Source organism: Haliaeetus albicilla, chromosome 9 (assembly GCF_947461875.1).
Source record: "Haliaeetus albicilla chromosome 9, bHalAlb1.1, whole genome shotgun sequence".
Lineage (NCBI taxonomy): Eukaryota > Metazoa > Chordata > Aves > Accipitriformes > Accipitridae > Haliaeetus > Haliaeetus albicilla.
Window position 1 is genome coordinate 41,634,952 of NC_091491.1, and position 22,874 is coordinate 41,657,825.

Genomic DNA, 22,874 nt, shown 5'->3' on the forward strand with positions numbered 1-22,874 from the left:
TTTACTTGTCAGTTGGGTACAGTGGTTTTCTTTAAAACTCTCTTAATCTCACTTCCTATAACTAGTATAGTAGCAGTAAAATTGGCTTGTATAGCTAGATCAAAATAAATTTCATGCATAAATGTGAGAAAAATAGCACTTCTCAGGAACTACTAGTTTTCTTTTGTATATTTAGCCAGCTGCCGAGAGCAGCACTTGTGCAAAACCCTTTCTTTTCCTCCTCTGCAAACTCAACCAATGCTTTCTGAACACCTGCTCTTACAGGTTGGTTTTTGTTTTTTTAAATTCTGCCTGTATAACCATTGACCTCAAACCAACATCCTGTGTCCTAGTGAAAGAAACGCACAGCAGGATTAACATGTTAACATCGCCATCCTTTGGAATGAGCATGTATGTTCATCTTATATTGTATACTTACAGGTAATGTGTTGAAACTGCAGGTGGGATGTGTTACTGAACATCTGAAATGTTTCTGTCACATCTGTGTTTTCCACGAGCGCAGAATCATGTGCTTTAAATTACAGCTGGGGTTTCTTATAAAGTTACTGTTTTCTCTAGGTTTGAATACTCTACCTACAGCTGTCTGAATTCACGTGTATATTCACAGACTATGTATAAAGTATGTACGAATAGTTTTTGAACACATATGGATCTGTGTGCGTCACACACTCACGCATACACGGGTATATATAGAGACAGACAGACAGAAAGAAAGAGAAACTTTATTTTTAGGCAAGTTGCAAATTTGAGTCTTCACTGGATATTCCAGAAATACAAATGATGTAGGTGGGGGGTTTTTGGAGGGTTTTTTTGTTTTCTTTTTCTTTTGAGGGTAAGGCAGGGAGAAAGTGGAACAGATGGACTTTTGGTAAAGATATCAAGAATTATTTATAAACTTCAAGTATATCTGGGTAAAGCAGATACTTTTTCAGGAAGCCTGTTATTAATATATTGTCATTAACTGTATCATCATGACAAGCAGAAACCCTACACCGTCCTGGAAGAAAATATGCCTAGGGACCACTGTATCAAGAATTTTAAATAGAGCAGATTATTAACAAAATAGAAAATGCTTCTGAAGAATGTTTTACCCAATAATTCAAAGGACAGCTTTCTATATTTCTGATACTAATTTCTTTAGGAAAATATATCAGTCAGTGGTATCCCTTCCTAAATTTTCATATTCATCAAAATTGTGGGTTAAGATGCAGTAAACCTATCAGTTAGATTACCAATCTATCTTGGTAATGTTAATTTATTCAGAATGCAGGATACAAACTTGCATCAAATGGAACTCGGTGTCATTTCGGCAAATGACCGTTTGACCTGTGATAGGAAGTAAAACATTAGTTTTCTCCATTCTGTATCAGTCCATAATATCATGTTTCAATGGCTATCAATGCTCTGAAAATAATGGTATTTGAGAATTTTCACAGATCACTCCAATTGCAAAATGAGACTATTCCTAAGCTCAGCAGCCTATGATGGTTACACTTTCCCCACTGATTTTTTTTCCCCACAAGATTCTTTTTTCACCAGAATGTGAAAGTCACTGGTAAATCTAACACACAGTCACAAGTATCCACTTGCAGTAAATTATGCTCTGAAAATGAATGGAACTGCTTGAAAAGTCTATGAAGAACTGTTGCTTTTGACTAACAAACCATATAATTATTTTTATTTCTTCAGTTATCTACATATTTGAAGCTTTATCTGGAAAGCCATTGGGTGATGGAAAGCCTCTATCCCATAAGGTAAGGTGAAGGATATAATGTCTCTTTTTTATTATACTTTGGAATTACAAATCAATAATGGGTTTCCTCAATAATGGGTCTAATGACCTATTAAAGGTTTACAATCTTAATAGAAAGGAGCTTGACAACTCTAACTGACTCTTAAGAAATAACAAAAATCAGATTCCTTATGCAGTGTTGGTGTACAAAGGGATATACTGTAGGTTGTGTTCAGTTACTGGCATGTGTTTCCCATGCACGTAAAAGTTTGAAACTACAGGTAAACAGTTTTGTTGTGCAGTAAAACTGATCAACTGAGTTTCTTTGCATGTACTCCGAAGCACCTTTTATTAGTGCCGACCTGTCGTTAACATTGAAGAAAAGAACATCAGTGAAAAGTTGTTTGTCTTCAGTTTGAGCTTTTATTGTTTTTACTTCAAAAATGATTGCCTGAACTGCATTTTACTTTTCTTCACTCTTTTGGTATACAACAAAAGCAAAATTAGGCAGATTCTTTGGAGAGAGGAATAAACATTCATCTTTTAGACAGCTTTTGCTTTGGGACTGCCACTTGTATTTCTGTAGTTTTGTGGTAAATTCCTAAACTGCTAACTCTTCTCTGTTGCAGGTTTTTTTTAATCTGCATGAAATTAATTTATATAATGCTTCATTCAACAGAGAGGACACACATAAAGTGTCTTCACAATCCAGTTTTTCATGAGTTTTATGCCTTGTTTTTAGTAAAGCATTCATTTGTTTGAATATCACATGCTTTCTGTGATACGAATCTCCAAAATAAAAATCAGATCTTTTCTTTTTCCTTTTCAGACGGAAATTGTGGAGATTGCTTTGGACCAGAAAGGACTTACAAGTGAAAGAAAAATAGCTTTTATTGATAAGAACAGAGATCTTCACATTACTTCAGTTAAACGGTTTGGAAAAGAACAGAAGATTGTCAAAATAGGTAAGAAAAATTCAAAATAATGTTTAACTACACGCTAGCAGCCAAATAGACTCTTATCTAGTACAAGAGACAAAATTTTACTTTTTAATTGAAATTGGACTTGAAAAAGATATTAGAAATAGTCCTGTGGCTTTCGTAAGATAGGGATAGAAACAATTTTAGTACATTTTATCTAAAGTCTGTTAACTTTTCTGTCAGTTACATGTAAAGCAGTTATTAACATTTATGCACTTGTTACTGTATTCCAGAGCAAGCAGGTAAGAGGATATTGGAGAAGGATGTATTCCTCAGAATTATTCGATACAGAATCTTTCAGACCTTTTTCTTGCAAATTCAACCTCTTAGGTTCATAATATTTTTAACTAAAAGTTTAAATGCTGTACACAGGCGCGTGATGCAGTAAGTACAAAGGTGCAGTCTGACCACTGTGTTAATTTTGATGTCTAGTCTCAAAACTAAGTCCAGAAAACATTATTCTGAACATAACTTACTCTCAGAAAGAGAGAACTGAATTTGGGTGAAAGTTTGTAAGATGTGACCTTACAAACTAGGGGGCTAAAACCAGTCCTTATAAAAGGAACTAAGAATGACTAATAATTACCCTTTTACTACAGTTTTAGAAGTGTACCATTATTTTGAAGTTTCTTGTGAAAATGCATATTATTCTGTTATCTTTAAATTAAGGGACAATGGTTCAAACTTTGGCTTGGAATGACACATCTAACATTCTTTGTGGAATTCAAGATACCCGTTTTACAGTGTGGTACTACCCCAACACAGTCTATGTGGATAAAGATCTTTTGCCAAAAACTCTGTATGAAAAAGATGCAAGGTAATATATCCTTTTTGATCAAAATAGTATTCATATGTATTTTAACTAGTTTACTCATTCCTTAAAGAATTATGTTAATTTTCACAGTTGAAGTAGAAGCCAGGGTTGCAACTTTTAAAATCCTTTTCATGTTACTACTTCTTGATTAGGAAATTAAGAAAAAGTGTTTTATAAGGTGTATCATAAAGTTCAGAGTTGAAATGACGATGCACAGTTTAAAAGTAGGATAGCATCTTGATGCAAAAGCAAAATTTTAATCATATCACTTGAAATATTGCCTTAGTTGTTTGAAAACAAACAAACAAACAGAAAGATCTCTTTAAAGTATCTGTTGGATATTAAAAGTATCAAGATATTGGGTCACAGATAATATTATTTCTAGCTTAGCATGCTTACTTTACATGTTTACTTCAGCCTGTATGCTTTGTGATATGAAATTCTTCACAAAGAATACCTGAATTCATTATTTCATTCTAAGAATTATAGGAGCCCAAATATTTTTTTACTGAAAAATGTATTTGAAAATTTTTGCACAGATACCCAGTCTGCATTTGCCTTACTGCCAGTGAATGTGCATAACTATCATTTTATTTTTAGAGAACATTACAACTACCTGTTAGATATCACTGTAGAATAACTAGATGCTTAGATTTTTATATGCTCTGAAAATGAAGTATAATCACGTTGTAATTTTGAAACAAAGGTTTCTTTAAATTCTTAATGTTCTTTTCAGTAAGAAAGTGAATATTAACTTACTTTTCTTTCTCTACCCAGTGAATTTAGCAAAAATCCCCAGATTGTACATTTTGTAGGAAATCAAATAACAATTAGAAGAGCAGATGGTTCACTTATTCACCTTAGTATTTCACCTTATCCTGCGATTCTTCATGAATATGTTACTAGTTCTAAATGGGAAGATGCTGTCAGATTGTGTCGCTTTGTCAAGGTAAATGCTAGTTACTGGGAATGTAGAATTTATGTTTTCAAGTATTACTTTAATAATAATAATAATTGCATATCAGATGCTACATGTCATTTCTATTCTGCTTTGTTGGTGATTATTTTTGGGGTGGTCATGAAAAATAACACATTTTTCATAATTACATAATAAATATATAAATAGTTTCATAATTTTCATTAGACATAATAAAAATTCTTAGTTTTATTCACACCAAAGTCCAGATGGATTGAATACCGGTTCTCACAGAAGTTAGTAATAAGCTTTAAGTTTTTAGGACTAGGCCTTAATCAATTAAAAATTATCTGTATCGCCACATACAGTTGCCCGGTATTTTTTCATATTTTATTTCACTTGTTTTTGTTTTTTTTCCTTTGCTTTCTTTTGTGTATGTATTCAGGCAACAGCAACAGATGAGGTGAGTCTGGCAGTCTTTAAAACAGACAAACAAAAATCCCCCCAAACCCTTCTTTCTTTCCCCCATTTACTCCTAGAGAAGAGTTTAGCACTTTCATATGATTATCATGACCTTGAATGTGTATTTCAAGTATTTTTGTATTTGCATTATTAAATCAATAATACATCCAGATAAGTTGGGTTGTATAATGATTTTTATTTTGATTGTTACCCCTTTAATACTAGGCTTTTATTCCAGTATTTGGCAGTGGGAACGGGGATTTCAAATAACAGAATTATGTTAACTTTTTGAGTAATCTAAATGTCTCATCTTCAAAAATAAAACATCTGTATCAGGTGGTAATATTCATAATACTGTTTTTTTCTGATTAATATGAAGGTTTTTTAATTCAAGGATTTTTTTTGTCAAACTTTTCTTTCATTCTCTTCATTCTTACAGGTAGAGCGATTCAATGAGTTTAATCATACTTAAAAAGAAAAATGTTTAACATTTTTGGTGCTTTTTTTATGAAATGCCAAGATAAGGTATCATGTTATTTCACTGTCCTTTTTTATAAGCTCTTCCTCATTAGTCCCTATCTGTCAACAAGTGAAGAAGACCTTTCTCTCAAGAAAAACTGTAACAGAATCTTGATTTTCAGTCTGAAGAGTATTCGCATCATCTGGTTTTAAGCATGTAAGTTAGGTACCTAGGTCTCAGTCTTTGAAGACTTCTCCTTTCCATTGATTACAAAAGAAAGTTTTTGTCCTTGATAGAAGGTAATCTAAACTGGCCTAAACTAGATGGTGTGAATATCCTTTCTATTTCACAATTTGTGGTGTTTGGGCTGAGGAGTGACCTGGAATACCCTTACACCAACGTAAACAGAGAGCCATCACAGCTGGCTTTGGGTTGAGTACTTTGTTTATCTTTCATGATCCCTAAACTCTTCATGGGGATCCGGGGCTATTTTGTTGATTTTGGCAACCTAGGCAGACAGTTCAAGGTATTTCGAGTCAGTAATAAGAAAATGGACCATCTTTCTGAGGAAAGAGAGAACAGCAAGACCTATTGGTGAAAAACTCCTAGAAACTTGGTCTCTTGCATAATTTCAGGCTAAGCTTTCAGCATTTTATCACCTAATTTTCTAAATAATAGGGAAGTGGGAAGAGAACATGACAAAGATTTTGTGTGCGTTTGATTCTCTGAACAATTTTGATTCTCCAGAATTATGGGCTACCAGCAGGAACGTTAATCTTGTCCTGAATCATGGTAAAGAGTAGGAACACGTGGGCAGATGTGGAGATGGTGATAGTGAAACCACAGCATTAGGCTAAATTACTGTATTTCATTGGCTTTAGTGGGTCTTACCAGTTTTGTTTAATACAAAAGCGATTGTAAGACAGGGCATGGTAACGTGTTTAGAGCATACTCGGTGTAGCTGTTTATTCTGATGTAAATCAATAGTAATGCTATGCTGCTTCTAAAAACCTATCCACATTACAAGGTGTTTATTTTCAAATTTGTTATTGAACATATTTAACAAAAATATTAAACCCCACCAAATTCCTAGAGTGCATGTGGACTAACAAGTGCATTCAAAATTATATTTTTCCTGTCTGAACTAGAGTTTTCAGATGTGGTGGCCTAAACTGTTAACTAATGTGTTTTAGTAGTATATCTCTGTCATAATGTTGTCAGACTTGAAAAGGGAAGATACAGAATGTCAGGATCTTCCTAAGTGTTTTTCTGAGTTAGTGGGGTTTCCTTAAGGTTTTCTTAAAAAAAAAAAAAAAAAAAAAAAAGGCAAAAGTCATGAAAATAGAAAACAAGGGTGTAATATTATTATTACTACTAAGTTTTTCTAATTCTTAATTCTAAACATAAATTGGACTGAAAATATCACAAAGGAGACAGACAGAACTTTTGAAGCTCTTTCTTGCTTTTCAGCAGGCTCATCGTCTACAAAGTAATTTTTTTTTTCCTTTCTCTCTGTATTTGTAGTACGTTGGATAAATGTGCAGTTATTGTTATTTTCAGCATCATGGTTCCAGTACAGTTATTTGTGAAGCCAGGTTGAGATGAGCCAGGTTAAAGCACTGGTTTTTAACCACAACCAGCACTTTGGTTTCCAGCATAGTTCCACAAGTAATGACAGGGACACTGATCATGAGGTCATAAAGTGATACTATGGCAAGAGTTCGTTACTGTCTGAGATGCTGAAAACTAGCGATTCATTCAGCCACGCTGTCAGTCTCAGGTGATCACAACATCAATGTTTTTATAATGAAGGAGAAATAATTATGTAGTGACTTTCTAATAAGAGACTTAGACCATGAGAGAAATGTTGTGTTTGTACAACAATAACAATACGTTGTTTTCAGGACTTGTATACTTCCTTTGAGAAGTCATTTTTAACATGATAATAAATATTTGAAGTTTTAGGAGTTACATTTTTTTAAATTAAATTAAATTTCTTATTTATTTATTTCTTATTAAATTAAATTTCTTAAAATCCTTAAATTTCAGGATCAAACTATGTGGGCATGTTTAGCTGCTATGGCAGTTGCCAACAAAGACATGGTTACAGCAGAAATTGCCTATGCATCAATTGGTGAGGTAAGAGAATGGTGTTGTTTATTTCCAGTTAAATTGTTGCAAAGCTAATTTTATTAATTTCCCTTAATTTAATTCTTGTACATCTTGTTAACAGATTGACAAAGTTCAGTATATCAATTCCATCAAAGATCTTCCATCAAAAGAGTCAAGGATGGCTCATATCCTGCTGTTCAGTGGAAACACCCAAGAAGCTGAAACCCTGCTTCTTCAAACAGGCCTTATTTATCAAGCAATTCAAGTCAACATTAATCTTTACAATTGGGATAGGTAGTATTTCTTCAAAGACAATATGTTTATAAGCAGTCTTGCTGAGGTAACCTGTAAGTTTAGATCAGTCATTTTATTGCAGATACTTAGCTGATTAATTTCCTATCTGGAATTGCCCAGAGCTGTAAAAAGATAAAGTAAATCATATCCTGACAATAACCAAAGAAGTAACTTTTTTCCTGTCATATTTAGAAGGTACAAGTATTCTGTGATAGAAGTCCAAAACATGCTTGGAAGCATTTTTAAATAACACTGTGCTTTTTCATTATTGTTAACACAGAAAAGTCCTTAGCGATACCTCAAACTGTATGTGACCCTCAAAGAATTAAGGCTGTTTTGAAATGTCTTGTTGCTAAAAATAGATACGTGGTTATTCAGACTCCCAGCACTGTGTAGGTGGATGAAATATGAATTAGGCCTGGGAAAACAAAGTAGGAATTTCTCCTTTAAACAAAACCCCACGTTTTCTAACAGAATCTAACAGAGGCCATTTACTTCTAACTTCTCTGCTATTATATTTCTGTCACTGGGTAAAAAGTTGTTTTTCCCCCACATATCTGTGTTTTTTATTATGTTGCCTAATATGTATCATCTAAAAACTGTGTCTATCAAACATAAGTATTCCTTATGCCATTGAGAAGAAAACAGACGCAAGAGTACTCAATTATACTAATCCAATGACTAATCTTTCCCACCTATAGAATATTCGTAAATGCTGTGTAGCGTACGCCATAAATGTATATTGCGACGCTATTCAGAAGCGATTCCTGACTGTAATAAAGTTGTTTACAATTATTACTTTTGCCCCTTTATATTGAGAGTGCTAAACTCTAACCATTCTGGTTTATTTCCTTGAAATAAAAAGACTCCCATTGTCAAACTCCAGTGATGTGATGAGGTTGTCAACAGAAATAATTGTTGGATATTTTTTATAGCATGCATTATAAAAGTAGACACTCTCCTTCACTGGCTACTTTTAACCTCCTGTGACTGATAGTAATGTAAAACTGCTTGGCACTATAGATTAGGAATCTTTGCCTGCAGCCCAAACGCTTTTCCGCTTATTGTTTTGCAAAACCATGGTGATTGTAGTTGCGCCAGAGCATTTATATAGCCTGACAAGCACATTTCTGTTTTATTCCAGGGCCCTAGAACTAGCAGTAAAGCACAAGACACATGTTGACACAGTCCTGGCTTATCGGCAAAAGTTCCTAGAGGACTTTGGTAAAAAAGAAACAAACAAAAGATTTTTGCAATATGCCGAAGGTGTAAGTATTACTCAGAATTATTCCTACAGCTTTTGTCCAGCCTGCTCTTTGTAGCCAGTTTGGGAGGGGGGGGGGGAATTGCTTTTACATTTTTCTTCTTCAGTTCAAATGTGGACACAATTAAGATTTTACGTCTGAGTACAAGTTCATAGCTTGATGTGTGGCTACTTGGCTAGTAATAGTTGTGCATGTGTTTTATTTGAAGGCACAGGTATGGAATGTATATATTTAGTATCTGGCAAGGATTATACAAATGAAGGCACAGTTGGTTTCTATAAACAGGGAGCTAGACCTTACTATGGTTGAATGTGTACCTCTTAAAAGTCTTCAACATTTTTATGTAATTTTATGGATAGCAACAATAACAGAGCCTGAAGGTATCCACACATATATTAAGAGTGAACTACGAACCGTTCTGTCAAATATGATAAATAGCTAAATATACAATTTCATCAAACCACCAGAAACCCTCTCCATAATCAGTAGGTCATTTCAATTTATTAGCATTTCACAGGTCCTGAAGACCGAGGACAGGTCTTACAGTTCATAAGCTAGAAGTATCTTAGGTGCCACTGGAGTACTTCTGCACATTTCCTTTATGAGAGGCACCCACGTGTGCACCTTTGCACTTTCATTGAGCAGCCCTTATGTCCTTCCTGCTCTTCCCCTTGCTGTTCCTAAGCATTCTGAGAGTGAAACTATGAAAAGAGACGTGTACTTTGACTGTGTCGGATCCTTTCATCCACTGTAGCTGATGGATCAGGAAATATATCTGAGTTGTTAGCTCAGGTCCTTTAATTGGGTAGTGCCCATTATACTTTCAATAAAGCTCAATTTCTAATATAAGTCATTAGCTTTTAGCACTTCTAAGGCTGTTTCATTTCCTAAACAAGAATAAAAGTCTGCACGTATCTAGCCCTGCAAGGAACCATTGTGCAGTACTTTACCGAGAAAGTATAGAAAAATAACAGAACAGATTCCAAGCACTCTTACCATGCAGCAATTTTGGCTGCTATGCTGGAAGTATGTCTTCTACATACTTTAAATCCATTATTAAGCAAAAATCATGTTAATCCCTTGATGCTTCTGAAATAGACTTTTTTAGAAATACTGTCTTGTCTTTAAGTCACCAAGAAAGCTGTAGTTTCTGGAAGGGTTCCTAAGCAATAACACCTTGTCAGTGACAAGGTGTGAGCAGAGTGATGCGAGTGGAGCCTGTTTCACCTTACATTCAGTCTTGAAACTTAGGTCTCAGACTACAGAAGATTTCGGGAGTAAAGAAGTCCTTTTCCCCATCCATGTTCTGGAGGTCTTTTCTGCTGGCTCTGAAACTAGGAGAGGACCTCCTTAATGAAGTGGATTTTAAGCTCTTAGCCACACTGGTAACTAAATTCTTAATTCAGCCTGTTAGACTCATGTAGCACAGTTAGAAGGAAACGTTCAGGGCACCGAAGAGAAAAGCAACATTTTGTGCTGCTATTCCTTCTCAGGGGAAAAAAAAGGGGTCTCAGTTTCCCTCTCGCCACCTAAAGCTCCTTCACGCGTAAGGAAGGAGTTTCTACCTCTTCTGTACTGCAGCTGAGAGCACTGATCTGCAATCAGATACAGAATCTAAACAATGTGCTTAGTTGTTATATCTCTTGTCTTTATATATAAGGTATTATGAACCTAATATGTATACTGAGAATCCATATCTTGGCAGTTACTAGGTGTCACTGGCAAGGGTTGTTGGCTTCACTGGCACGTAGCTCTCTGGGCTGGATGGCAGAATTAGCCATATATATGGCATGTTTAGCATCTGTGTGACATCTGTTAAAGCAAACACATTCTTTCTTAAAGCTCCATAAAGATTTCAGTCATCAGATACAAAGCACCTGGACCTCAGTACTGAATTGAGGTATTAACCTTTTCACATGAGAATGTGGGTATTGCAGTTACATCTTGCTTCACAGAGAATCTTCCTTGTTATTTCATGACTTAGTTAACAGAGTAACAGCTACTCTGAAAATTCCCTGTGCAGCAGTTGAGATTTTTTTTCCCATCCCATCTTCGACTGTCTTAATTCTTCAGCAATAAAACTGAAGTTCGCAATTACATTTTTGCCCAGTTTTTGGACATGTTTTTATAGTCATCAAATGCACCATGATCTATTTTTTTTCTTGTCAAGCATTCTTGGAAAGACAAACAACTGTTGTACCCCCTGTACCATGGATACTGTACTATATCTATTGTCTGAAGTTTCACTGAAATAGAATACAGCCAGAAAGTGATGATTCTCTGCAGCTGGAGAAATGCCAAGATAAAGCTAAAACACTTATTGATGTAGAAGACAAATTTCAAGCAGAAATCTGATTTCTGTTATATCAGATAACTAGTGTTACATGCTATCAGTTTGCTTGGTGGACTTTAGGTGCAATCAAAAGACATCACTGCATGTATTATTGATAAAGGGCTATAGTCTCAGTAATAGGACACAGATGTCATTACACTGAAATTAGATGCAAGTTGATCCAAGTGATTTTCGTGTTTTATTGGGGTTTTGCCAGACACAATGAGATGTATTAGTATTTGTTAAAATAGATCAAGCTTGTTTTATTTTAAAGGTGGAAAGCTCAGTTTGTTAGAACTCAACTGTGCCTTCATACATTCCATTAGTGTAAGTTGTCACTTATACATGAAGAGCTATATAATGATTGATATGGTCACTTTGTAATTGTAATTTCAAATTGTACTGTTAGTGAATAGCTATCTGTTTGACCTCTCTATATAATGTTAGTTGACCTCTGCATACTTGCTTTTCTGTTCTTACAGCTGGAAGTTGATTGGAATAAAATCAAAGCCAAAATAGAGATGGAAATCGCTAAAGAAAGAGAACGAGCAGCAGCCAGTCCCACAGTGAGAGCTAGTGTAACTGTACAGCAATAACTGTCCTTTTGGTCACCTTAATAAGTGCTTCTTGAATATTTTATAGTGGTGTATTTTGACAAATTTGAATAAAAAAAGCCGTAGCAAACATTTTGTGGGGAACAGGAGTGAGAATTGCTGTAGTTCTTGTTAACTGTTGGATGACAGGCAGAATTATTTATTTACTGTAGTCTCATTTTGAGCTGGGGTTATGTTCTGATGCCCTAGCTCCAGTAAGTAGCTACATTGTAGTCCATAATACATGTATGAGAAAAAAGGGAAACTAACTGTCTTTCCATTAGCGGTGCTTAAATTTTCATTGCCATTAAAATTATTTAACCTTGGTTGCCTCTAATTAAGTACTGATTTCCCTGTTTAGGCACCTAGTTAAGTAGTCTGGTTATTTCTGCAGCCTCAGGGACCTCTGAAAAGACTTATTTAAATTGCCCTAAACCAAATTGACCAGACTCTTAAGTGTTAAAAATTTAAAAAGGAGCTTGCACCTATAAAGTACAAACGAATATTTCACTTAGTTATGGTAATACATATTTCTGCCTGTACGTAAGTACTAGCAAGTTCTTTAATAGATGATTTCAGATTACTTCAGCGACACAGGTTTGTCACTGTAGCAAACTATTTAGCAATAAAGGATATTTTCTGAGATAATGTAAATTGTTTAAAATACTATGGAATGTGCTTTGAATGTTGTATGAAGTAACAAAAGGTGTTGTTGGTTGGTTTTGTAGAATCTAACACATATAATTGACAAGGATATTCAGAGCTTCCTTAAGGTTAAAATATCATATTAATTTAAAATCCACGTATTTTTTCTGCCCAAAGCACTTGACTTGAAAATACTGTTTTTACATTTGTGTTATTTCATCAAGATATATTTTTCTTTGTTTTCCATGTGAAAGTGGCTGCATATGTTAGTTGTTCTTTGCAGAAGCCCTTTGCATTATAAATACATGAGCAGGTTATTCATAATTGACATTGTATAATATGCATCTTTCAAATGTTACCATTAAAATGTTAAATAGCTGTATATCTGGCAAATTTCTTCTGTTTTGTAAATCATTATATATGGCACTTTTTTACATGGTTCATAAATATCTTAATAAAAAAAACAAAGGGTTTTGGGTTTTTTTTAATGTGTCTAACAGATGATGCATTAGGTGATCTCCATTGATTAACTTGACTGCTAAATAAAACAACAGTTTTGTTGTAGCTCATTTGAAGCTCCGCAGTACTCTGGTGTACTGACATGTGGCAAAGTGAACACCTTCCCCTTCCATTGACTTGGAGAAAGCACTTACTAGTTCCAGAATTGAGCCCAAAATATCACTAATGGCAAGTGTTTAATGTTAAATTTATGAAACCTGGCTCAGATTTGTAATGCAATGTAAGCAATTTTTGAAGACCAGTCTAGTGGTGATGCAGAGCGCAGGGTCTCAGCTCGATCTTGCTCTTTTATTCTTGGGCCAGTTGGAAGTACAGCAGAGGCAGCAAATTCACTCAGCTGCTTGAAAAAGCTTGGTGCGTGCAACAACTCACCATTGCAAAGGTGAGAGAAAACAGTGGAATGGATGCCACGCTTGCAAAGGTACTGTCTTAGACTGACTGCCCTTCAGGTTGATGTCGATGTCACTCACAGAAAGTGGTACTGCAGTACTTCAGGCTGGCTCTCCATGTCTCAGTATTAATGAGAAGTGTTGTATTTGTAGGTGATGGGAAAGGTTGTTTAGTTCCTAGGCCAAAGCACAATAAAGACCTTAAGGTATTTATCGCTGATCAGATCCGTTTTTTTCCATGCACATCCAGTTCTGAGCTACATGCTGTGCTGAGCATGTTTGCATTAAACAGAAAAACAAAGAATAGAAAACAAAGCAAAACAAGTATTTTGGAAAAACACTGTTGTTCTGTTCCAATATGCAGATAACCTGGTACAATTCCGACCTTGGGTATGAAATCTAAATTTCAGAATACTCTCAGAAGAAAACATCCTTATGTGGCTTACCTGGGATTGTTGCAGGGTTTTTATGTAGCACAATTGCAATTCCAAGAAAAGTGCCCTCTGTCCAGTCCAAGATAATTTTGTGCTGGTTTGTCTGGGGGTTTTAAACTTCTGCATTGCATTTGTCTGTACCTGTTTTCAGTCATTTTCAATAGTTCATTTAATGACATCTATTAAGTAAGAAGAAATACCAGGAGGATATGGATGTTTCAAGTATGTTTATAACAAGCTGCAGCGAACCTTGCGTATCTGCTTCAGTGGGCCCTTTCTGATGTGTTCAGGTAAGATTGGCATATTAGCAAGTGCAAAGTAAGATCAAAAGTACTTTCACCCTACTGGTCGTGTTTGTGTCATATTACCTCCTTGTCCAAACCCTGATTTAAAACTACCTAGAGCTGTAAATGAAACAGCTAATCAGTTACTGGTTGCATTATTGTCCAGTGCAAGAATACTGATTCTTCAATGATTTAAGAATACCTATTTTTAAAACAGATAGAGCCCTATTTAACTATTGACTGTTTAATTTAAAACATTGTAAACCTATTTAAAAGCAGGGATTAACAGGATTGAAATTTAATTGTTTTAGTTGCTGTTGTGATGGGTCAGTTATTCAAATATAACCCCTATTTTGCCATAGCCAGATGGGTGTTGTAGTTCATATACTTCATTTGACATTGACCACAGTAGATTCTCTCTGGTTGTAAGAAGGGAGATTCAAATGGATATGTGAAAAATGTGTCTTTAAGTGAGGTAAAAGCTAAGCTGAGTGTTTAAAAGCCATAACTGAATTAGGAAAGCAATATACTCAAAAAATTGTTGTTGTGTGCATTAGGTAGCACTTCTGTCTTTTAAACTTTCAAACATTACAAACATTGCACTTGGCTCTCCTTGCACGTGGGCTTGGAAATGACATAAAAATATGCAGAGATTTTTTTCCCCATTCTAGCAGTGTAATGGGGGACAAACCTAAATAATCTGTTAATGTCAGTCATTACCCTACCCTGCGTTGGAGGACAGATGTTTTTACATCCTAGTCTTCATGTGTTGTCCATCATCTGTTTGGTGACAGACAGAGGTTGCAGTCTGTTCCGTGTGGACAGTTTTCTGTTTATGGTGCACAGCGGCCACCACACGTTTCTAAGAGAAGTTACTGATGGGTGCTAATGGTGGTTGCAATGAAGCGCAGTGAAAAGATTGTTATAGGAGCATCTTGGATTTGAAAAAAAAAAAAAAGTGGATGTACTGCTTTAATCTTGCTTTACACCATGTTTAAGCTATCATTTTGGAGGCAACGATTCCAGGTAATGCAAATGGTTAAAGAAACATTCTTCATTTTTACCTCTAGCTTAAATATTTTATGGTTTGCATATTTTTAATAGTTCAGAGGAAAAAGGAAAAATACTTCTTGTGTTCTGGTATTTAAGACAATAAGGCTGTGAGATCCATATTTGTCTGTCAGATTTTTATCCTTTGGAACTGGAACAGGATGAAGCTTTGAATCGTCTGACATGAAAATTTAATTTCACAGCGTACGTAGAACCACTTCTTACTGCAGAAAAACAAACGTTCATCTCTAGAAGATTTTGCGCAGGGGAGAACCATGGGTATATCCCATTCGTACTAGAGGCCAGAAGCCGTGTCGTAGAAGCATCTTTGAAGGAGACGAGGTAACAGGAGGTAAGAGGTGGTGTTCAAGTGTGTCTGGGAGTTAGGAACTCGGGGCTTCGACTCTTGTTTGTGGCTTTGTCGTGCCCTCTCTCTGCCTCGCTTCTTCCATCTGCAGATGGGAGTAATGTATTTAGCAATGTTGCAGAGCTGGTTTTTGGATTCTAGGAAGTTAATGTATATAATGCGGTCAGACAGCGGAAGGGCTGGCGAATTACAACTTTTAAAGGTTTTCAAACCCCAAACCAATAAACATTAATACATGTCATGGCACTTGATGAAGACGGCATTGACAGATGAAGTCACTTGATCGTGGTGATCCAGCAGGCCCACGCAAACCGGCAAGCAGACCGAACCGTCTCCCTAGCTGAGCCCTTCCCACTGATGCAGACAGCTGGAAGGAGACCATCCTCATCCCTGCTAGAAACTGGGATAGTTGGTGAAGGCAACTGAAATGTCAAGGAATCGGTCTGCGAAGCAGACTACAAGATGGAGCTGTGCAGCTCAGATTGAATTTAACAGAAACCGCCCAGACCGAATTTGACGGAGGTTTCACAGCCAGGAGTTCAGCGAGAGCTGTGTGTGCAGCGAGCACAGCTGGGGAGGAAACTTCCCGGGGTCTGCCTTGAGCTGCAGTGGGATTTCATCCAAACCTATCAACCTGCGTTCTGTTAAAAGGTAAAACTCACTGTTGTAGATAACCAAAACCATCCTGCAATCCTCTGGGACTTAGTCTTTGCTATTTCTTCAGAAAATACGTAGATTCTATTGAATAGTGAATGGAAATACTGATGGTAAAAGGGGGAGAAAAAAGAAGTGCTATCCGTTGAATTATGATGTGTCGGTACTTCTGATTCCAAAAGAAGCAAAGTAAGAACCAAAACGTTGGTGTTACACTGACAGAGTGAGTCTTAGGAATGGCAAATGCCTCAAAGCTGTGAAATACACTGCTTTTCAAGCAGTAAAGCAATTTGAGAGCTGTATCTCACTGGCCTGGTGCCAGCCTTGACATGATTTTTCAGGCATATCCAGCAAATCTGCCTGAAAAGTGATGTAAGCCCACTGTGTTTGGTTTGGGCCCCTTCACTGAAATGATGAATTCCTTTACAGTTTAACTTTTAAGGAAAAATTAACTGGGAATTTTCATCATTTATAAAATAGAAGTCATCATTTTGGCAAGATATTAATCTCATATTTTGCCAGAACGATGCCCTTCCTGCAGCTACAAGTTTTTGAAGCCTACAGGATTAACCAGTCAGCTTAACCATGATACAACCAACTCACAAATATGCCATTAAAGATTCTCCCACATAATCTGTGCTGTCTTCAGGCCTAAAAAGAGCTGCTGAAGAGCTAATTCTCATTTGCAAGGGACTGGTATCTGCTGGTTCTTTGTCTGCTTTAAACCTTTAATAAAATATTGAGGTGTGGAAAAATGGGAAAACTGCTTGGAAATTGGAGTGATCTGCCTGGTGATGGAGCTACCCTCAGCCTAGTAAGAAGAAAAGCATGCACATGATGGAGAATGCTGACACTGCTGCTTAAAAATGTAAATAAACTAGGAGACGTCCTCTCTTTGAGCTTTCACTAAGTGATTGGAGCATGCAAGCCTCATTAGACAAATAAACCATTGCAAATGATTACTCTTTCAGGAATTAGGGTTTTTTGGGCGTAGACGCATCTGCAGTGAATGGTCAGTGAAGAGCTCGGTTGTTCATTGTTTTTTCCAAAGCTCTTATGACTCATCCTTCTTTCATTCCAGATGTTAATCCATGGGTTTCCATGTAAATTAACCAATCTGCATATTCATTTCTGTTCAAAATAGAACATAGAAGGTTCTGTGTAAGTGCAAAATTGGTAAGTGGTATGATTTTACTCTGTTTCAATTATTGGCTGGTTTATATTGATGACTATGGGGATTAGATCAGCCAGTTGCACTTGTATCTTGCTTGTCCATAGAAATAAGAATTTACAATAAAAAAACCCAAGGCCAACTGTCATTTAATAACAACAAGAGAGCATAAGTTCTATTTTATTTTGTAAATTAATACGATCAATTAAAAAGAAGAATCTGGGGTGAATTATGATATATCTAGAAACAAAAGCAAGGTAGAAAATACTTTGGAAAGAGTTATAACAACCATGGAAGGAAAAAATGGAGAAAATAGGCACTAATGGCTGTTAAAACCCTGATCACTGTGGCCAAGACCTGGCAAAGGCGTATGCATGTGCTGCCCTTCATGGACCGTGGATAATCCAGCTGGACTCACAGAGGTAACTCACTGTGTGTAGGAGACTAAACCTTTCCCTCCTGTTTTCCTGCTCTTTTTCCTTTGGACTGGAAGCTTGTAGTGTTCTGGATTTTCAGATTTCCTGTCCGGTACCAACCCTGCAGCTGACTACACCTGGTTGCAAAAGTGCACACCAAGAGCTGTGAGCGTGCCCGCAGGACCAGGTTTTCACTAGTCTACTCAGAAAACTTAAAGCTGACTGTATGTAAGTGATGAAAATCACTGCAGAAGCAGATGTGAAGATCTGCTTGGTAAGCACGAGAGAGCCCAAGCAGGACTTAGCTGTTCATTGCTGCTCTCAAAAGGGGCAAATTTCATGTACATTACAGCATGGTGTCCTGGGAAGCCAATTTGGCTTGTTAAAGTTGTATTGTTTCAGTTGCCTTATTCACTTCAGAATAGTCAAAGTTATAAATAGCCAATAATGGAAAAGCTAGAAGCTTTCTAAAACAAATGCAATTCTTGATGATATTACTGAGAGATAGGGGGAAGATTGGGGGGAAAAAGGCAATTTATTGTTATCTATATTTCAGGATTGATATTCAATATAGAAATTTCGAGACTTCAATTTCTTTATTTTTGTGAGATCAGAGATATCCCATGTCATATTTATTCAGTGGCTCCAAACTCAGCTGACATTTCATGACTCCGTAAATACAGTTGTATTATAATTGTTGATTTGAATGTGTTATAATTGTTCATCTGTATATATATATATATATATGATTTGAACTGCAGTAGCTATAGCATTACTTGTGGTTTTATGCAGTCGATGGAATATAAGCGGATGATTGTGCACTGAGCATTATGTTAATGTAAAGTGAGCACGGCAATTACCTGTTCACCAGTTATCACAATTGCCTGGCTATCGTCTTCTCCTGGGATCATCTCTTTGCCTTCCCATAAAATTTGACATACTAATGTATCCTCTGCACTGATATTTTACTCTGTAGGGTATGGGGAAAAGTTGGGGAGAAGAAAAGTTTTTGTGGATTGATCATATGTAAGAATCTCTATTTCCAAAGTATATTTTTATTGATCCAATTCGGTCAAGGGTTGCCCCATGCTATAACATTTCAAATAATGAAATGCAAACTGTTAGTTTTAATTCATGTGCCTTCACCCTACTGTAAATGTTTCTAATGGGAACCAAGTGCTTCATATGAAAATACGATGGTCTGATATCTTCAGGGAAATAGAGGGATACGTTCTTTCTCTGCACAGAGCTAGGGAATATGCCTAGAACAATTGGATTAAATGGATATACAAAGAATATCGTGTTTAATTACTTCTGTGTCTTTCATGAAGGGTCTGCAAGAATTTTTTTCTTTATGTAAAGAAATAGCTATGGTAGTTGGAAACCTGCAGTTTGGAAATATTCTAATCTCTGTTCTAAATAAGCATTCAGGTTTTCTTTGAGATTAAACAGATATGCCTTCAAAAAAGGTAAAAGAGAAGGCTCGTATCTACATCTCCATGGACTGTAAAAGATCCTCGGTTCCACCCCAAGTGAAGCTAGGGGGGAAAAAAAAAAGATATTTTATGAGGTCTTTGGGCACAAACCAGTTCCAGTCTCGGGGGAGAGCTCAGGTGAAGCTCATGGTAATCGTGTATATGAAGCAGTGATCAGTTGGCAGTCTAGGACTAAGTTAGATACTCCTTCAACTGAGATGTCAGTGAGGATGGAGATGACTTCTGCCCTTCCTTGGAGTTTGTTATTTGCCTTGTTCATGTAAAGTTTTCTAGTGAAAAGCACCCTGCACCTTGACAGACTACCTTCTGCAGACAGACGCTAGCACAGGCAATTCAAACCTCTCCATGAAATAAATTCCTTCAAGCTTGACCTTGAGTAATTTACTATAGGGGTGAGTCTCGCTCAGCGTTTGGTGTCCTGTCACTTGGGCATGACCACAGGGACTGCTGTGCCGTGAGTCAAAGATAATAATGGTTTCTTTTTCCTTCTATATAAGACATTCTTCATTAACAACTGGACTTCTTAGCAACTGCATTGGCCATCTCCTGGTAAGGGTATAGCACCAAGCTGGGCCATATTTTAAACATGATATTTTCATTGTAAGGATGTTCTCCCAGATCCAAGTATTTTGGCAGAGCAAAAGGAGGTTGAGGAAAAGCTATTGATCTACCTATTCAAAATTATGTTTTACTCCTCAGAGTTCCTTTCTTAGCTGAATCTGCCCGAAGTATAGTCTGGCAGTGGATTTCCCACAGAAAACACATGCTTTTTCCAAGCTTTCTCTGTTCAGACCAGTTAAGAGTTGAACTATCAGAGGTGAGCCATGGAGAGATGGGCCCTCTCAGCCCCTGGGTTTTCCTTGTCCCTTCTGTGTGTAAATGAGTTTTTCCTTCTCCCTGGTCCCTGCACACTCGCTCCTTGCTGGGGAAAGGAGGGAGGGCAGCTTTGCCCGGGGAGGGCAAATACAAAATACAGTAATAATGCAATATTAAAGGAGAACACTAAAAAATGCACTATTATTTCCTATTGGGAGGGACATTTAAAAAGTTGTATTAGTTCATGTTAGCGCTTGGGCAGCAGAAATTAGTTAATACGTTAAACTCTGGGTAAGAAAAATGTTTGTCTTTTAAAAGTAATATAGTCAGTCCACTGGCTTTAGAGATTTAAAATTGCACATTTTGAAATGGAGCATTTTCTGTGCCTCGCTGGTGCTTCCAAAAGCGATGCCCTGGGATTTTGAGGCACTAAATACATTGGGCTCACTCAGGAGCTTCCAAACTTCCCCTGGAGGTGTGGGGCTTGCGACCGAGTTACACAGCATTAGGTTGAGTCCTTCTTTTCTGTGTTGCTATTTAAGATATAGAATTACCCTGTTACGCATCATATTTTGTTCAAGAGCATGCTGCCCTTGTCGCATGCAAAACTGCTCCTGCCTTGGCACTGCGGATGCAGAAGGCTGGCAGTACCTGCAAATTCTGAAACCCCCCTTATTGGTGGACTTTGACTCACGATAGACTGTGTACAGCAGGGGAAATCAGTGTTTTCACTGAAAAAGTCAAGCAAATTCTAAAAGAATCGATCTTTCCCCACCAGTTCTGCTGTTCCTTTAGTGTTGGCACTGCAGGCACTTTGCGGGAGTGAAGGTTTTATAACCCCTCCTGGCTGGGATGGAGAAACAAAAAGGCAGGCTTGGGTTCCTTGGGGTTTTCCCTGTTTGTTAGGAAGACTCGGCATTATTCCCAGTGCCTTAATCTGTCTTTGCACCAGGACCCGTGTCAGCATAACCTAAGAAGCTCCAGGTGAGAAAGCGTGGCAGGATCAGGTCTGGTTTCTCTGAGTTACAACCATCTCAGGCCCTCCTCCTCCGGCTGTCTCTGTCCCCTGCAGTGTATAAAAAGGCCTAATCTAAATTCCAGTAAAAATAGGATTGCCACTTCAACTAGATAGGAGGATTTCATGCAGCACCTGGGAACACCTTTCTGTCTTAGCATTTTTAGCTGTGATATAGAAATGTTTAGAAGCCACAGCAAGAAATATTTCAAAATTCAGATGCCTGTATCGATACCTACGTCCATATCTGTCTTTGACGTATATCCAAAGCCCTGGTTCTGTAGCATGAGGAGTGGCTCTCTTACACCTAAGATTATTTACCAACCTTGCCTGCGAGGGGAGAAGGAGTATCTCACACTCACTGTCGTTGGGAGCCCTTTAGCTGGGACCCATAGAGCGAGGTAACTGGTTTTTTCGGAGGGTTTGTGGGCAGGAGACCTGGCAGCGGTTGGCACCCAGGTCTGGCGTGGCCTGTGCTGGATTGGGCCATTGATTTCCCTTAGAGCCAAAGTGATCCCAGGTCACCTCAGTGAAATAAAAAAACATGGTACCAGAAGGTGCTAATATTTTATTAGCAGGCTTTGGAGGTTGTTTTACTCAGGTCACCTTGCTGGCAAAGGCAAGGCTTACGTACAACAACTGCGTGATGCCGAAGAGGAAAGCCTGATCTTGCTTTCCCCCACGCTTGCGCCTACCCCTGCCACCCGTGGGTGCGGGAGGAGCGAGGATCGTCCCGTCAGGCCGACTTCGTGCAGCCGTGTCCGCGCAGACCCTGCCCACGCTCTCCAGCCGCTTCCACGGATGAGCAAACCCGGCGTTCCCGAGCCCACGGCACGTGCCCGGGGAGCTGGAGATGCTGCGCTGAACTGCAACCGGCTCTTTCCATCGCCCCACGAAGAGCATGGCGTTGTACTGGCGGCGATGTCATCGTATCACAGGTGATGTCCCCAAGTCGGCTTCCTCCCGGGTGACTCATCCCTCTTCTTCACCAGGAGCTCCCCAGCCTGCAGGTCCCTCCAGGACTGTGGCGTGTCCCTCGGGGGAGCCCCAGTGTCCCGCAGCCTTTTCCCACTGGAAACACCAGCCATCTGCTTCCCAGGCACAGCGACATTCCCTCTGGGAACCTTGCATGTCTCTTCTGCAGAGCCCGGTGTCCAGCGAGCCGTCCCGCCGTGGACCCCGGTGGACAACATTCCCAGGGGACAGCCTCTCCCCCGGGGGTCCCCAATGTCCCTCCAGGCAATGTGGCTCTGTCCTTCCGAAAGACCTCCGTGTCTGGCCTCGCATCCCTCCTGGGGACCGCTGCCCGTCCCTCCGGGGACGTCCACCATCCCGTCTCCCCGGGGTCCCCGGCATCCCATCCAGCAGCCCATCTCCCCGCCCCCCCCCCCCCCCCCCCGGCACCCCATCCGTGGGTGCACAGTGGGAGAGGGGGTTCAGCTGCAGACCCCCCCATCCCCTTGCCTGTCCCCGGGGGGAAAATGGCGGGGACAGCCCTGAGCCTCCTCGTAAGTGGGCAGATGCTTCACCTCCTCGTAGCGGGGCAGCGGTGGCAGATCCAGCTCCAGTCCTGGCTCGGCAGCAGGACCCCCAGGCTCCAGCGTCGGAGCATCGGCACCGGGAGCGGGCAGGGGTCGTCGGCGGGTGGGCAGGGGTCG

General features: G+C 38.4%; 1 protein-coding gene across 7 annotated transcripts in view; it reads left to right on the forward strand.

Annotated features, from left to right (window-relative positions):
• The window catches only part of IFT80 (intraflagellar transport 80), a 63,145-nt gene extending 43,712 nt beyond the window's left edge, over positions 1 to 19,433 (forward strand). For 5 of the 7 annotated variants that reach the window (XM_069792836.1, XM_069792835.1, XM_069792837.1 and 2 more), the window contains 9 exons: positions 1,690 to 1,754; positions 2,562 to 2,697; positions 3,382 to 3,529; positions 4,304 to 4,475; positions 4,888 to 4,905; positions 7,414 to 7,503; positions 7,598 to 7,770; positions 8,915 to 9,038; positions 11,850 to 19,433. In XM_069792836.1, coding sequence (XP_069648937.1) covers positions 1,690 to 1,754; positions 2,562 to 2,697; positions 3,382 to 3,529; positions 4,304 to 4,475; positions 4,888 to 4,905; positions 7,414 to 7,503; positions 7,598 to 7,770; positions 8,915 to 9,038; positions 11,850 to 11,963 — 1,040 coding nt within the window. In that variant the 3' untranslated portion in view covers positions 11,964 to 19,433. The remainder of the gene's footprint in view (positions 1 to 1,689; positions 1,755 to 2,561; positions 2,698 to 3,381; positions 3,530 to 4,303; positions 4,476 to 4,887; positions 4,906 to 7,413; positions 7,504 to 7,597; positions 7,771 to 8,914; positions 9,039 to 11,849) is intronic. The other 2 variants (XR_011326249.1, XM_069792838.1) reach the window with 2 other exon arrangements.
• The last annotated feature ends 3,441 nt before the right edge of the window (positions 19,434 to 22,874 follow it).